We start from the raw sequence: 17373 nt of genomic DNA, 5'->3' as shown, positions 1-17373 counted from the left end.
TCCTGGTCCATGCCTCCTCCATGGTCTTATCCACCTCAGTACCCTACTCAACCTACTTCTCATTCATATCATTCACATGCCCAGCCACAGCCTCAATGGAATGCACCTCAGTCGGGGTGGAGGCCCCAGTACAACACTCCTCCTGCCATTTTGCCTCCACCACCGGTTCAACCTCAGCCATTACCTCCTGCTCCTCCAAGGCAACCTCAAATGCCTGCTCAACCGAACCCGAACCCCAACAATAGACAGGCCCAACAGGTATACACTGGGGAAACCTCATGCCCTACCTATGCTGTGGAGATCCAGGAGATCAACCTTCGATCTGGAAAGACTCTACCAGATCGCCAACCTCCTCCCCCAGAGGATGAGGAAGATAAACAGGAAAGTGAACCAAAGGCTATTCCACCTTTTCCTGAGAGACTAACAGCCACCACACAACCCAACCCAGAGGAGGATGAGCTTCTGGGTGAGCTCAAGCAGTTGTGTGTAAAAATACCACTTCTCCAAGCCATCAAGGATGTGCCAATATACAACAAACTGGTTAAGGAAAAGTGTTTCAAACACCCAGGCAGGCGGAAGAAAGATGCTTCAACCATCAATGTCATAGGACAACTGTCTGACCTTATGTTAGGACAAGTCATCTGCCCAAAGTACCTAGATCCTGGAAGTCCTGTAGTAGATGTCCACATCAATGGCACCATCATACCTCACACCTTAATCGATCTAGGGGCTGCCATTAATGTGATGACCAGGGATACCATGCTCAAACTCAATCTTCAGGGTTCCTTGAGGAAGACCTCGACAGTACTGCAATTAGCAGATCGCTCCACTGTGACTCCCGAAGGGATTGTGGAGGATGTCTTGGTCTCTATCGACTCTTGGGAATATCCTGCAGATTTCTTGGTTCTGCAACCCAAGGCAAAGCTTACTGGATATCCTCTCATTTTGGGAAGGCCTTGGTTAGCCACTGCAGATGCCTACATAAGTTGTCGTGCAGGAAATATGACCATCAAAAATGGTCCTATGTCCAAGCAGCTAGTCCTATACCCCACTGCCCAACCCTCCTTAGAGCATGACTTACCACTCAGGTTAGAGGAAGGAGAGGAAGACGAGGTGTACTCAGCACCTCTGTGCACCTTAGAGACCACTAGAAGAGACCCCCCAACCGAGGATGACTTGATTGAGACCTTGATCCGGAATCCACCTTCCAGTACACTATCCTTAGAGAAATTGGTGGAGGATGCCCAAGCTAGCACTTTAGTGGATCTTTGTACAACCAACCCTGTCACTCCCAGAGTCAAGAATGTGGAGTTCGGCCCTGAGAGAACGTTGAAGATCAGCTCCTCCCTATCTCCTTCCCGGGAAAAGGAGTTGTGTAGCCTGTTGGCCAGTCACCTAGATGCTTTTGCTTGGAGCTATAAGGAGATGAAAGGAGTCCATCCTTCGGTTTGTACCCATCACATATACATCAAAGAGGATTGTAAGCCGATTAGGCAACCCCAGAGGAGAATGAATCCAGCCCTTAAGGACATTGTCAAGGAAGAATTGCAAAAACTGTTGGATGCCGGATTCATCTACCCCATCTCAGATAGTGAATGGGTGTCCCCTCTGGTGTTGGTTCCCAAGAAAAATGGGAAATGGAGAATCTGTGTGGACTACCGAGAACTGAACAAAGCTACCAAGAAAGACCATTTCCCTCTACCTTTCATAGATCAAGTGTTGGATGGACTGGCAGGAAAGAAGTTCTTCTCTTTCCTGGATGGGTTTAGCGGGTACAACCGAATCCAAATCAGCCCGGAAGACCAAGATAAGACCACCTTCACTAGCCCTTGGGGTACCTTTGCCTACCGAGTCCTTCCCTTTGGGCTATGCAATGCTCCTGCTACCTTCCAGAGAGCTGTTTTGAGCATCTTCTCGGAGCTGGTCCATGATGCAGTGGAAATCTATATGGATGACTTCACTCCTTATGGGGCCAACTTTCAGGAAGCATTGTCCAATCTGGGAAAAGTCCTAACCAAATGCATCGAGATGAACTTGTCCCTTAGTCCTGAAAAATGTGAATTCCTAATGACTGAAGGGACCGTGCTAGGCCATACCATTTCTTGCCAAGGGTTGCAGGTGGATCCTAACAAAATTGCTCTCATCAAGAAGGTTCCACCTCCTCAAAAGGTAAGGGATGTTCGGAGTTTCTTGGGATTAGCAGGATACTACCGGAGATTCATTAAAGATTTCAGCAAGCTAGCCTCGCCATTGTTTGGCCTGTTGGCAAAAGATGTGGAGTTTAAATGGACTGACGATTGCCAGAGGGCTTTAAATGAATTGAAGGACAAGTTGGTGTCAGCCCCAATCCTGAGAGGTCCAAACTGGGCCCTACCTTTCCACATCCACACCGATGCCTCGAACAAAGCCATAGGTGCAGCTTTAGGACAAGTTGAGCAAAAACTTCCATATGCCATTTACTTTGTTAGCAAAAACTTGTCCAAAGCTGAGCTGAATTACACTGTAACCGAGAAAGAATTCTTGGCTGTGGTCCATGCACTGAACAAGTTCCGACATTATATTACTGGCTATCAAACCTTTGTACATACAGACCATGCTGCAATTAGATATTTAATGAATAAACCATATGTGAATGCTCATATTATTAGATGGTTACTTTTATTGCAGCAGTTTGATTTGACCATTGTTGACAAACCAGGTAGAGAAAATGTTGTTGCTGACTTTTTGTCTAGATTGGATTTGTCTGCAGATGAGGATGGAACGGTGGATGACCAGATGCCCGATGAACATCTGTTTGCTATTTCAGTACTCTCTCCATGGTTTGCTGATATAGCAAACTACCTTGTTTCAGCACAGTTCCCTCCGCACCTATCTTCCAGAGAGAAGAGCAGAATCATCAGAAAAAGTGCCTCATTTACTTGGATCGGGAGCAATCTGTTCAAGCTTGGCCCCGATCAGATCTTAAGGCGTTGTGTAAGGGAGGAGGAAGTCTTTGATATCCTCCTCACTTGTCATGATGGGCCTTGTGGAGGACATTTTGCAGCAAAGAGAACTGCCTTCCAGATCCTGCAGGCAGGCTACTATTGGCCCACACTTCATCAAGATGTCAGAAGATATGTCAGTCAGTGTGACCAATGCCAAAGAATGGGGAAACCGACCCAAAGGGATGAGATGCCTCTCCAACCTCAGGTGACTCTTGAGCCATTTGAGAAGTGGGGTATGGACTTTGTGGGCCCAATCAACCCTCCTTCGAGGCAAAGGTCTTACATCATTGTGTGCACTGACTACCTAACAAAGTGGGCAGAGACCAAAGCAATCAAAGCAGCAACAGAAGAAAAGGTGGCCGAGTTCCTAAGAGAAAACATCTTCTATAAGTTTGGCTATCCAAGAGAGCTGGTCACCTATCAAGGGAGCCAATTCACCTCCAACCTGGTTGAAGATCTACTAGCTCATCACAAGATCAAGCATAGGACTTCCACCCCCTATCACCCTCAAGCAAATGGGCAGGTGGAAGTCACCAATAGAGCATTAGAAGGGATCTTGACTAAGGTGGTGAGCAGCAGCAGAAAGGACTGGGCAGATCGCCTGGTTGAAGCCACATGGGCTTACAACACCACTTGGAAGACCACCACCGGCTTCACACCTTATGAGCTGGTCTATGGGAAGAAAGTTTTGTTGTCCATTGAGTTTGAATACAACACTTTGAGGATGGCAGCTCAGCTGGACCTAAATCTCAGCCATGCACAACAAGAAAGGCTATTGCAGCTGAATGGCCTGGAATGCAGGCCCTCCTTCACTCAGAAGTGGTTCAACTTCAGAGAAAGGTGTGGCATGACCAACATCTCCATGACAAGCAATTTCGGCCGGGAGATTGGGCTTTGTTGTATGACTCCAGATACAAAGATTTCAAGGGGAAGCTGAGAACCAGATGGCTAGGGCCATATTCAGTGGAAAAATGTCATGACAATGGATCTGTGCTTATTAGGACCATTGATGAGGAAGCCATCTCCATGCTTGTCAATGGGCATCGATTGAAGATCTACAGGAAGCCTCCCTCAAGACAAGAGTTCATCAAAACTATGGAGAAGGCAATGTTGGTCATAGAGAAGGGTTCTACCTCTGCTTTGGGCATACCCTGAAGAATCTAAAAATAATAATAATAATAATAATAATAATAAAGATCCTTGGGTGAAAACCTTTCTGAGGCACCCAAGGCAGGTGGTAGGGTTGAAAACCTCATTGAGGCGCCCCTATTGTCTTTTCAAAAAAAAAAGAAAAAAGAAAAAAGAGATTGGAAAAAGATCCTTGAGTGAAAACCTCTTTGAGGCGCTTAAGGCAGATGGCAAGGGTGAAAACCTCAATGAGGCGCCCCTGTTATCTTTCAAAAAAAAGGAAAAAAAAACAAGGTCAGTAGATTCATTATGTAAAATTGCATGCAGGTGTTCTATGGAGGAGAGGAAGCCTCTCAACTCAAAGCCAAGGGTCCTCATCATGCAGCCAGGACACCTCACCAGCACCTCCTCCAAGAATCCTCATTTTCTCCAAGGTATGTGCAATTTTATTACAGCTTGAGTCTTCTACAGGAAGACGCAGATTTTCTACAGGAAAATGCAGAGTTTCTACAGGAAGATGCAGATCTTCTACAGGAAGGTGCAGACTCTCTACAGGAACGCATCCTTTCTACAGGAAGCGCTGTATTTCTACAGGAAGCTTCCTGTAGAAGCTCAGAACGGGCCAGAATTCATTTCATGAGGAGATCTAACGGCTAAGGATCGGTTTGGACGCCTGCATGCCACTGTTGTCAACCATGCACATTGTTGTTATCTTGTTCCACCATCCTTGTCGACATGCAACAAAGTACATGCACCAGCAAAGCAAATCGATGAGTCTCGAGGAAAAGCAAATTGTAAATGGAAAAAGCGTTAGAGATCTCCCACCATATTCATCACAGTCAGCCTGAAGCTCCGAGAGCATGATCGTGAGGCCATCCATCGTCGTGCAGCATGCACCCAAGGAGGAAGAACTGTTCCAAGACATCCCGCGGGAGTCCTGTAACAGTTAAGCCTGCTGGAGTGGATACCATTCACCGCGCAGGCCATATGAAGTGAAACGTGGGCGCATGCAACTGAAGCATCCTATCCATCGACGGCAGCTCATGAACATGGACCTCCGGGCCTGTGTAAGTTCGCCAGCAGCAGGTAAATCGACTCATCAGCGTCCAAAGAGCCGAAACATCGTGTGCAGCCACGCAGGTAAGTGTCTCGACCCTTCCTTCCATCAGATTGCATGAATGTTACTTTGATTGATTGCTTAAGTGTAAAGGTGAATGGGTTGAGCGGCAGTATGGTCAGTTGGCCGGCCACGTCGGCCAGTCAATAGTCTAGTTGGATGTATGGGTGGCGGCCGTGACAAAAAGAATGGGCAGCACGCACGTGAGAGAAATCCCGTCGAGAAAACGAGTTCAACAGAAGGGGCGGCGGCAGATCCGCGGGAATTGATGCGGCGGCAAGTGAACGCACAGTTAAATGATGGGGTGACGTCACCCAACGGTCCGGCGGGGACAGCTCACCCCCGCGCCACGGATTCCGCCGAATTCAAAATCTAATCGGCTAGATTGCATTCATGCATTTAGCAACCACCGGTTTGAACTCGAGCGGCCATCCTGATCCTTCTGCAGTGTGATACGCCGAGCCTTTGGCTATCAGAGCGATTGAGAAGCACACCCAAGGCGCAGACCGACTGCAGTCTCTCCCGAAAATCGCGCGCTGCATTCTACAGGAACACTGTCATTCTACAGGAACGCTGCATGCTACAGGAACGCAGTTTTCTACAGGAAAGCGGGTGCCTCACGTAAAAAGGTGGCCAATTAAAGAGGTAACCCTGAACTCTTCATGCAACTGGTTATTAAAGGTGGCAGAATTGTCGTCCACAGTCTGGTCATAGAGAAACGGTGAAATTGTTGTCTGCTGTGCCTATACTGTCATTCTACAGGATGTCGAGTAATTAAACTGTGTTAAGTCCTCAGGGATAAGTTTTGTGGGTTATGTGCATGACATTCTACGCTCTGTCTCAGTAAACCAAAATCTCTTCCACAATCACCACCTCTGGTTAAGAAACTTGTTTTATCATGCCGGGTGGTTTTATAAGACGAGAACCCACTGATTCAACCAAATTAAGGGAAAACCAGGAAGTGGTAGAGCTCTTCACACGGGTTCAATGGATATCTTTTTGTAACAAATTGCAGGGGTACGATGATGAAGTGGCAGAAGAATTTTTGCAGGCTCTGAAGCCGAAATCCAAGACACTGGCCATAGTGAACTTCAGAGGTCTAAGCCTCAAGCTCACCCCGCAATATATCAATCGGATTACTGAACTTCCGATGGGTTTGCCATGGGATAAGGAAGAAAGAAAGTTGAGCCAGCAAGCCAAGAAAGAATTCTTTTCACCTGAGGAGGAATTCTCAGAGGACAAAAATGGGGTGCGAAGAACCAGCTTGCTGCCACCATGGAATGAAGTCAGCTTGCAAATCATGAAATATATAACTTGTGAAGGCCGTTTTAGCATCGTGTATGCATATCACTTTCGGTTGCTCACTGAATTGAGACACCAGATTGATCTTCCTGTAGAACAAAAACTGAGCATTCCTTATTTCCTGTTGCAGTCTCTAATTGAGTGTGCCACAAAGCTAAAAGAGGGCATACCAGATCAGATAGCCCACCATGGGTTGATCAAGCTTCTTGTGGAGGATGCGCTGCATTCATATAAGGTTCCCCTCTCATGGAATCATTCCGGAATTTGACAAGAGATGGAGACATTAAAATGTTGATTGAAGAAACGGGTTCCTCCAGCAGTGAGGAACACGAAGCAGTGGCCGAGGGAAAGAGAGAAAAAGGCCAGAAGACCCCGACCACAGTGCAGAAGAAAGAACAAAAGAAGAAGCATGAGAAAAAGGATGACAAAGAAAAAGTTGGCACACCCATCTTGTCAGCAAGAGAAAAGAGGTTGAAGAGCAGAACGGACAAAGCTGAGGTGGTCCACATCAGCCCCAGTACCTCATCAGCACCTGCAACCAAGGCAAAAAGCAAAACCCATGCGGCTAAGTAAGAAAAGGTGATGACACCCGTGTCTACAGGAAAGCAGAAACAGGCTTCTACAGGAAGCCCGAAAACAGAGACAAGGGCTTCTACAGGAAGCCCGAAATTGGCAAAAGGGGCTTCTACAGGGAGCCCGAAAATCATTGAAAAAGAGGCTTCTACAGGAAGCCCAAAAATTACCAGAGCAGGGGCTTCTACAGGAAGCCCGAGAGTGGCTAAAGCAGGGTCTTCTACAGGAAGCCCAAAATTGGTACAGAAAAGATCTTCTACAGGAAGCCGGAAATCTGAAAAGAAGGGGCCCTCTACAAGGAGCTCTGAGAAAGCAAAACGCAAGAAAGAGAAGGCTGGTATTCTCGAAGAGGAGGCAGCAGCTACGCTGGCCGCCCTCAGTACACCTCCAAAGCCGAAGGAGAAGAGAGAGAGGGAGATCCCTCTACCATTTGAAGCCAGGAGAAGTAAGAGAATAAACACGGGCAAGCCGCAGCCTCCACCCAGCAGCCAAACCATTTCAGGGGGTGTCCCTACTTCGCCCAGTAAAAGATCCCCCTCTAAAACATCGCCACCCCCGAGAAGGGAAGCCCAAAAATAACTTCCTGGACACGAAGGATAGGCCAATCGGCTTCCGAAGCCCGTCTCAAGGAAACGGAAAAGGGGGAGGAAGCGCCACCCTCGTCACCGCCAGGGGCAGAAAAGGCAGGGCCACCAAGAACAAGAAAGGAAGAGCATGCTCCGAGCTCTAGTTCTCGGCCAAGGACGAGGAGCCGGAGCAAAGTTGCTCAAGGATGAGCAAATAGTTTAGCTGCGGGGTGATGATGAGCCCCAATTTTTGGTACAATTTGGGCTCATATTGGCCTACTTACCTTGCTCAACCATTCATATTTTACCACTTATGCATTCATTTCTTAGTATATTCGTGTTGTTTGTAGGAAGAAGGGCAGGCATTATATCTATGTGACTAATACATGATGATTTCAGGTTCTTGGCATTAAAGAGAGCAAAAGACCACGCAAAAGGAGACAAGGAGACAGCAAAGGTGACATTGCGGGTTCATAGGGAGGTTGTCCACAGTCTTGATGACCCTCCTCGTGATTTTCACCTTCACTCCGAGATCTAACAGCTCTCCCCACCGAGCTTAAAGGCAGCCAACACGTTCTACAGGATCAGCAGTTTTACAGCAGTTTGACTTTCAGTTGGACAGCCAAGCTCCACGAATAGAGGAAGCCAACTTGATCTTCATTTTGTATAAATATGAAGGCCGTAGCCTTTGTTAGGAGCTTTTTGAACTTTTGGACTGATATTGTAATTTTTGAGCATAGCTCGGTGTTTGTTGTTGTAAGCCAGTTTTGGCATGACATTAGACTTTTGATTATGAATAAAGGCAAGCAGATTTGGATCTAATTCTGAGCTTTTAAGGGAGCTATAGCTCTCATTTTAGGGCCCAACCTGAGAGCAATAGATCTCCTCTTCTTGTAGTGTTATTTACCTTTCTTTCCAGCACTTTGTTTACTTGTTTTGATATGCATTTCAAGAACACAGTTTGCTGATTTGATTTCTTTAATAGGATTGAGTAGGATTGGTTTATGATTAAATTACTTTCAGCTATTTAGATTCGGATAGGAGGTTTGTAATCCACCGGAGCTCCAAGAAAAGGTTGTTAGAGATCACTGCCATCTCTGTTTAGGGATTGGGGTGCAGTCTATACCAACCACCAAAAAAAACGCAGTCTTTTCTACCTTCATGCAAGCTGCAACACAGTCGGTTTAATCGTGGATCCTTCCATGCACTTTTGCTCTTGAGCCATACTTCGTCATTGCAATTCCATGCACAACTTTTCTTCATGATTTACATCACTGTTTATTGATTTAATAGCACAGGTAGCACTGGTTAATGAATTCTCGTTTTGGGTGCAAGACATAAGTCATTTGTTTTATTTACACTGCTCCATATCATCCTACTCCCTTCTTCTTCTTCTTAACCTCACCTCAAGCCACCTACTCGACCTCTGTTCAGCTCGTTTACCTTCCAACTCATCCATTGCCACGTAGCTTCATCTTTTTGACCTTTCGTTGCTGCCATCCTTCTATCCACCAACCAACTCCGTGCACTCTCTCCCCATCTTATTCCTCTGCCCCTGAGTCATCACAAGCTCCATCTCCACCTTACCTATCCACCCAAACCATTCCATCACTTCACCATCACCCAAAACTTCCACTTCCAGCACATCCTATAGAAGTTAGAAGACTTCCTGTAGAATCCCTTAGTTTCCTGTAGGATCCCCTGCAGACATCCTGTAGAAGCCTGCAAACTTGGTTGCCGAGCATCTGAACGTTGTAGACTTCTGTGGACTAATGCTAGGGACCCTCTGGGACCTCTCCTAGCCATCCTGACCTTTCCCAAGCTTTCTCTCCCTTCGCACCACCTCTGCACAGCCAAACCCTAATAAGGAACAAATTCATAATCACTCCATCCACTTAAGCAAAAATACAAAAACAATGTTCTTTTTCATAGAAGTAGTTTGAGTTCATGCATTTCACATCATTAGAAGTAATGGCATCAGTTGTAGACATTTGCACTCTCACTATTGCACCATAGAGGTTAAACTAGTCAGATTAGGGTTTACTAGGGTTTCCATGCTTTGGTTGGCTTTCAGTTCATTTTTGCAAAGTAGATCAATTTCCCTTGAGATAGCCTTCGTCCATCATTTAGAAAGCTTCTTCTGAGAGCATATAGAAGTTGGCTTGAGCCCTAGCGGACTTGTGCCAGCTGACCAAGTGACAGCTGCGACAAGAGCTAGTACTTGTGCATACAGCACCGTCGCTTCCAAGTTTGGACGAACTACCGGGTTGATAAAATTAGAGATAGGAAGCCCCAGGAGTTGTAGCATTATTGCTACAATACTGGAGCCCACCAGATTTATCCAAACTATTTATTTAAATTCCTTGGCATTCCATTGATGTTCCAGGACTCCATTAAAGAACTTTGAGAGATGGTCGCTTGAAGGGTGGAAAAGAATGTTGATAATATCTAAACTCGTGCCCTTCGTTGTACAATCCCAAATATGCACCTAAAGTGTTGGTTTATACACATGTTTACTACTCATCAAACTGACTCCATCACACATGAATGCAGGTTGGGCTGCAAACGGATAAAATTGGGCTCGAAGAAGCATGGCTGATAGAACACTAAATGATAAATTTCTCGTTCTAGCAAATCACAATTGTAACAAACTAACACAACTAAACATAGAAAAAAAATAAAAAAAATTGTTAACACCAAACAGACAAAATTACCGAGGTTATGTGCTGATAGCCGTGGTTAATGACTGTGTACATTCATACCTGCAAGAATAAAGGTTCCTCCTCGTTGGCATACGCTTGCCAACATTTCACCATGTAAACGGAGAGAACCCCGAGGTCCTTCCACTGATGCCACTAATATGCCATTAAAGTCGATGGGATGGATTAGAAGGGACTTAACTCCGGCACATGGCTTGATATGCAACGTTGAATTGGATGAGATCTACGGCCTTCATGAGTTGGGGTTTATTCGACATAATAATGCATAGGATGGGTAGGGTTTGGGTCATTTGGTCATGATACAAGGCTACTCTTCAGCTTTGCAACAGTGGGAGCAACAGAAGATGACCGAGCGGTGTTTTGGGAAAACTCTCCACCATGTCTGTCTCATCGAGCTTACAGGTATCCTCTTATGGCGACAAAGGCATTTAACAATTCCTTAGCTATTCTTAATCCAAGGACTTTCTATTTATGTTTCTTTGTTAGTAATTATTGTGCATCCTAGTAAAAGATTTTGTCTGCATGATTCGACGTTCTTTAACTGCCCTTATGCACAGGTGAAACCGTCAAAGGATGGACTCAATTTCCTGGAGGAACGCATCAATTTCATGCGGCAACTTGAGGTAAGACACAAGTTCAGAAAAGATGAATTCTAGAATTTATTCTCAAACATTCACTAAGGCAAACTATTCTACACAGGTATTCTTCACAACTCAAGATTCGGAAAGCCCCATCTCAGGTAATATTTCTTCCTTAATGCAAGGATGTTTACTGTTAGCAATGTTTCCATCTGATTCGGGTTCCATACTCATTCTATGCATCCTCTACTTGTAGGTACGTCTAGCAATGGTGTGAATCTCCATATCCGGCAAGGGGTTTTTGGAGACATTCTACACTCTTACCAAACCTCATTGTCTTCGTTTTCAGGTTGGTCTTTACTCAGGTCTGTCTTGGAATTTTCGTTTCTGGAAACAGATTTAGACATAATTTTTTTTATTCTGAACTTTGAAACCCTTGTCGGCTGAATGTTACGGCTATGATTTAAGATGTAATTTATTACTACTGTGGAACAATGGCCTTCGGGGATATTCGTCAGAGGCCCGGCAATAGTTTTTAATGAATTTCCATTAAGGGTTTCGGTATGAAGGTTTTCATTGTACACTTCTTGCTTGAGGGTTTATGAATGTATATATATTTTATGGGTCTTTTGATTCACATTTTATCGAAAGCAATGGTTTAACAGTTCGTGGTGCAGTCCGCAGTTCAGATTCATCCTTGTGGTTTGGTTTGGCCGATAGTGACTTGCACTAGCTTATAGTTGTTCCATGCTTGATCATTATATTTAGCTATTAGTCATATCTGGTCCTTTCCGCTATGTTTAAGAGTTATCGATTTCTGAATGTTTAGGGTTGAAACGTGTTCTGGGTAAATGGCTCACAGGGGGTTCTTCCCAGAACTCGTCCGCGCCTACAAACCCTAGCAACTATCATTTGCTTGCAATACAAAATATAATTTGAAAGGCTCTATCATTCTGTAATGTTCCCCTGATATGGTTACATAGGGAGATGCTTATGAGATTCCCTAAATAATTAGTTTTTACTTTCGTGTACAATTCTCCAATGAATTTTTTTTCTTTTTTATTTTAATTCCAGTCACACAGTTACGCTAAAAGAAAAAGGGATATTGATTCTTCTATTGTAACTCATTCATTTAATGATACTTAGAATAATTGTTGCAATTTCTTATTGTTGGGAAGTAAAATTTGGTTATTATTTCTTTTATGCATTGACTATAGGAAAAAATCTGAAAGCACTGAGATATATTTAAAGACAATATTTCTAATTTTATGAGTGACAGAATCTCATTACTAATTAACTTAACATGTTAAATTGCTCATTATGTAAAAGAAGACAATTTATCTTTTCCTATTGATGATTATTGAACACAATAACACTATTATTCGTTTTCTTTTGTTGATTTTGAATCATGCACGTAACTCCTTCGTTTTGGAAGCTCTCTCCACCTAGCCTCGAATCTGGCAATTACGTCCAGAATCCCCCTCCGAGCTCTTCCAACTCGTGACAGTGAATAAACAATCTAGTACCTTGGGCATGAGAACTATGTCCAGCGTCAAGTCTCGTACCCTACAGCTGTTATCACAAATTCTTCCCCACTGGCTAAATTGTCCAGCTCTAGGAAGAATAATCACAATATAGTCCCTTTTCCTTTTTCCCAACCCCTTCAGGGTTCTGTCAATTTCCTCTTTGAAAGAAAAAAGATGGGGGCACTATTTGTAACTGTTTTCAGAAGTTAATTTAACTGATTCTCAAGTTCTTTTACAAACAGATCAAAATCTTTTTATTAATAGTTAACAACATCTGTTCTGGCTTTTCAGCGTAATTGTTTTAACAATCCAGACTAAACAAAATAAAATTAACAATAATAAATAAAACTTGGTAAAAATAAATGTTGGTGCATCATTGGGTGTTACAGCAATCTTGAAATTGAGAAACCATCAAAGAGTGGGCCACATGCAACAACGACAAAGATGATCGTCATGCCTTTGGACTGATCCTTACAACTGGATGATCTAGTACATTTATGATCTTCATAAGCTTTGTTTTATGTGTCTTCCAAATGTATCTTAATGTCTTTGAACATCTATGTTTTAGCTTCTCGTGCAATGTGGCTTTAAATTTTCCTTGTAGGTGCCAATAGCAAACCTCTTTAGCAGCTTAGTTTTCCTGTAATGAAATGTTCACATTTTTCATATAAATGGAAGACACTTAATACCATAGAAGTACAAATTCTTTTAGAGTTTCAAACTGCAACCGTCTTGTTTGGGAAGCTATTACTGATTATTGGCACTTGGGCGTTTATCCTGCGTGGTTGAGACGGCTGGCTTACAGCGTTGTAATCAATTTCGCTTCTGTATATATGTATAAAATTGTGAATTTCGGGTTAATATAAAGCTTTATATAGTTTCTACACTTCTGTATATATGTATAAAATTGTGAATTTCTGGTTAATATAAAGCTTTATATAGCTTCTACAGAGGATCTCGATGAATTTTTTAAATGAATTAATTAATCCTTTTTGTTCCAACCACGTTTCTGCTTCTACTTCTTACTTAGTTCCTCCAACTAAACCCCTGAACCTACCCATTTAAAAATCAACTTCTGCTAGAGTTCACTCAATCAAAACCTTCAAAGAAATTCCATCCAACATTCAAAGAGAGAAAAATGCAAATATATGCATACTTACCCTCCATTTTTTGAGGCTCACTACTGGAACTTTCTTGGACGGGATACTGAAAACATCGCTCTGTATTTCGTGTTTGTCTTCGCTGTTGTCGAATCGCTCGTGCTTCTCCGAGGAAGGAGATTCGCTCGGGTTTCCGGGACCGACAGAGTTCATTTCAGGGCGGGAGAGATGACACCGGCCACAATAACACAGCTAGAAACCTCCAATGCAAATTACAGTGACCCTTCAAGAATTTAACACGAAACTAAAGCTAATATCGTCGTTTTCGAAGGAAAAGCTGGCATTAAAGCATGGTATTAGTCACATTAAAGGACTGCTTACTGTTTTCAGAATTTACTCGAACCCGAAATATCTCACGTTCCCCTCTTCACAGCACATCTTATGGATATATATTTATGGCTTCCACTGAATCAAGCTTTTATCCGGCCCATAAAACTGGGTTCGACCTGAATAAAGTGGCCAAGCGTAATTCGTTTGAGGACCCCCTGTTTTCCCGGTGTCGGCCTTACTTTAAGAGCTTAACAATCGAAGCAAGCATCTGTGTAGAGGACCAACACAATTCGAATCTCGCTGACATACTTTAACCCTTCATGTCTTCTCTCCCAGGACACTGACTGATAAACTGTGAGTTAACTTATTTAGTTTCAGCGTCCTTGTGTCTTTCACGGGCATTTGCTGTTCCCTCGGCTTCATCTCTACACTTCTTTTTTTCAGTTTGGCAATTGTCTCTATCATCAGGAAAACAATAGTCGATCTTCTTGTTTACGCCAGAGAAAAGGCATAAACCGTACCCCGTCTTTTCTTTCTTAAATATTGCGACGCTTCTACGAAGGTTCGCGGAAGCTGCATGGAAACAGGTTTTGTCATAAAGGTGGCGAAGATGCATTTTGCGAGGCGCTGATGCCATGATTTAATTATGGACGTCGGTTTCACTGAGCTTGAAAGTGTACTGGTACATGGAAAATATTTGACCAAAAGTATATTATTGTTGGTACAAGTTTGTTGATAGGAAGTACAAGATTCGATTATTGATTTGATATTTTTATTTCTTTAAGTGAGTGAGTTGAAATAATAACAAAGGTAATATATACCGTTGGTGTTTAGTATTTATTTTATATATATAAAATAATTTATAACCGATTGTAAATTAATATTGAATTAAAAATAAAAAAATATAGAAAGTTAAATATATATTATAACAATTAAATATCTAGAAAATTATTGATCTAAAAATTTAAATATATATTATAACAATTAAATATTCAGAGAATAAAAAATTTACATATATAAATATAAAATAATATATTTCAAAACACTGAAAGGTTATGATAGTTTAAATTGTTTAAATATTATTATTAAATATTTATTTTAAAGTTCGACGAGTCTTGTATCATAAAAAAAATAAAAATATAAATAGTTTTGAGATAATTGAAGAAATATATATGAAAGTAAAATAACAATGAATGAAAAAATAAATTATGATGATGGTTAACCTTTATTGAGATCAAACTTTGGCTTATCGAATCTAAAGAAACAAATTATTTAGTTTGATTTAAGATTTTATTCTTATGCTCCAAAAGCTTGGAGAGAAGCCTCCCCAGCTCATTATAATTTTGACACCATAAAAAGCTAGGAAGGTCAGTATTGCGACAAAGATTATGAACTGAGATCTAATGTGGTTGTACGCCGGGCACTCTAAGAGGAAGTAGTTTTCATCTTCAATGTTCCTATTCTCACAGAGATGACAGATCCTTTCCATCCATGGCATTTTAGGAATTGCCCAACGCCCTGTTTCACTATGGAGCTCACGAGAGTTCGTTCTAATCTTGGCTATATTAATTTTCTTTTTTGAGCTAGTTAAAACAGAGAGATACTTTTGATCTTCTAAGGTGGGGTTGATGATCTTGTATTGTATTTGAAAAGTAATTTATTAAATTTTAATGGAATAATTTTTAAAGTTTTTGGGAAAAAAAAAATATTTTTAAAATTGTATTATATATATATATATATATATATATATATATTAATTGGTATTATTACAAGTGGAAAATGATGTTCATTCACACATATCAACTACTTTATTAATTTAGTTGGAAAATGATGTTCATTCACACATATCAACTACTTTATTAAGTTAGTTGTGCTTGGTGAAAAATGTCAAATCATGTGTTTGGTAAAATTGTCTAATTTAGTTGTACAGCGTGAGTGGGCCTAATGGTTAAGAGCATGTGTTTCTTCTTAATAAGTCACGGGCTCAAAACGAGAGTGGGCCTAATGGTTAAGAGAATGTGTTTCCTTCTAAAAGGTTATGATAGTTTAAATTGTTTAAATATTAGTATTAAATATTTATTTTAAAGTTGGAGAGTCTTGTACCATAAAAAAAATTAAAATATAAATAGTCTTGACATAATTGAAGAAATATATATAAGAAAGTAAAATTATGATGATGATGATGATGGTAAACTTTGGTCTATCGGACCTAAAGAAACAAATTATTTAGTTTGATTTAAGATTTTATTCCTATGCTCAAAAAGCTTGGAGAGAAGCCTCTCGAGCTCACTATAATTTTGACATGGTAAAAGGCTAGGAAGGTCAATGTTGCTACAAAGATTATGAAACTGAGATCTAATGTGGTTTATGAAACTGAGATCTAATGATTTTATTCCTATGCTCAAAAAGCTTGGAGAGAAGCCTCTCGAGCTCACTATAATTTTGACATGGTAAAAGGCTAGGAAGGTCAATGTTGCTACAAAGATTCCTATGCTCAAAAAGCTTGGAGAGAAGCCTCTCGAGCTCACTATAATTTTGACATGGTAAAAGGCTAGGAAGGTCAATGTTGCTACAAAGATTATGAAACTGAGATCTAATGTGGTTTATGAAACTGAGATCTAATGTGGTTGTAAGCGGGGCACTCTAAGAGGAAGTGGTTTTCATCTTCAATTTTCCTATTCTCACAGAGATGGCAAATCCTTTCCATCCATGGTGTTTTAGGAATTGCCCAACGACCTGTTTCACTATGGAGCTCATGAGAGTTCGTTCTAATCTTCGCTATATTAATTTTCTTCTTTGAGCTAGTTAAAACAGAGATACTTTTGATCTTCTATGGTGGGGTTGATGATCTTGTATTGTATTTGAAAAATAATTTATTAAATTTTAATTTAATAATTTTTAAAGTTTTTTGAAAAAAAAATATTTTTAAAATTATATATATATATATATATAATATGTTAATTGTTATTATTATAAGTGGAAAATGATGTTCATTCACACATGTTTCAACTACTTTATTAATTTAGTTGTGCTAGTTTCGTTAATTTGGTGAAAATTGTTAAATCATGTATTTGGTAAAATTGTCTAATTTAGTAGTACAGTTTGAGTGGGCCTAATGGTTAAGACCATCTGTTTCCTCCTAAGAGGTCACAAGCTCAAAACCAGAGTGGGCCTAATGGTTAAGAGCATGTGTTTCCTCCTAAGAGGTCACAGGCTCAAAACCAGAGTGGGGTAGAGTATGTATGTCTTCGTTGAGTAGAGGATGTATGTTCTCGTTCAAATTGACTTGTAAAAAATATATTTTGATAAAAACAAATAAACAAATTCATTTTAACTATAAAATAGTTTAATAATAACTTATCAAATTAAATATTCACAACTCATGACATTTGATTGAAATTTAATCATAAATATTGACATTGATATGTGTATTATAATGATACCATATA

The 17373-nt window shown here is 41.3% G+C and overlaps 2 protein-coding genes across 11 annotated transcripts in view; one reads left to right on the top strand and one right to left on the bottom strand.

Annotated features, from left to right (window-relative positions):
* Nucleotides 1-14413, bottom strand: part of LOC149241467 (calcium-transporting ATPase 5, plasma membrane-type-like) — a 375751-nt gene extending 361338 nt beyond the window's left edge. For 2 of the 9 annotated variants that reach the window (XM_089373984.1, XM_089373988.1), the window contains exon 1: nucleotides 13655-14409. In XM_089373984.1, coding sequence (XP_089230110.1) covers nucleotides 13655-13807 — 153 coding nt within the window. In that variant the 5' untranslated portion in view covers nucleotides 13808-14409. Of the gene's footprint in view, nucleotides 1-10384; nucleotides 10585-13654 lie in introns of those variants that run through there. The other 7 variants (XM_089373986.1, XM_089373985.1, XM_089373992.1 and 4 more) reach the window with 7 other exon arrangements.
* LOC149241468 (uncharacterized) lies at nucleotides 10482-11607 on the top strand. 2 transcript variants are annotated; one of them, XM_089373994.1, is made up of 4 exons: nucleotides 10482-10792; nucleotides 10948-11013; nucleotides 11090-11129; nucleotides 11318-11607. In XM_089373994.1, exons 1-4 carry the CDS (start codon nucleotides 10769-10771, stop codon nucleotides 11413-11415), a joined length of 228 nt encoding a protein of 75 aa, XP_089230120.1. In that variant the 5' UTR covers nucleotides 10482-10768; the 3' UTR covers nucleotides 11416-11607. The 2 variants fall into 2 exon arrangements, with proteins under 2 accessions (XP_089230120.1, XP_089230119.1); XM_089373993.1 differs by having other exon boundaries at nucleotides 10485-10792; nucleotides 11225-11607.
* Nucleotides 14414-17373: the final 2960 nt, after the last annotated feature.

This window comes from Pinus tabuliformis, chromosome 8 (genome assembly GCF_031772625.1).
Source record: "Pinus tabuliformis cultivar Carrire ecotype Pingquan chromosome 8, CPIR1, whole genome shotgun sequence".
In the NCBI taxonomy this organism is placed as follows: domain Eukaryota; kingdom Viridiplantae; phylum Streptophyta; class Pinopsida; order Pinales; family Pinaceae; genus Pinus; species Pinus tabuliformis.
This window is presented reverse-complemented; position numbering and strand designations above follow the sequence as displayed.

Bases quoted from the DNA above. Each gene is read 5' to 3' on its own strand.
- LOC149241468 (XM_089373993.1), top strand. From the start codon at position 10,769: ATGTCTGTCTCATCGAGCTTACAG. The intron at 11,014-11,089 runs GTAAGACACAAG...TATTCTACACAG, and splicing joins ATTTCATGCGGCAACTTGAG to GTATTCTTCACAACTCAAGA. The intron at 11,130-11,224 runs GTAATATTTCTT...CTCTACTTGTAG, and splicing joins TTCGGAAAGCCCCATCTCAG to GTACGTCTAGCAATGGTGTG.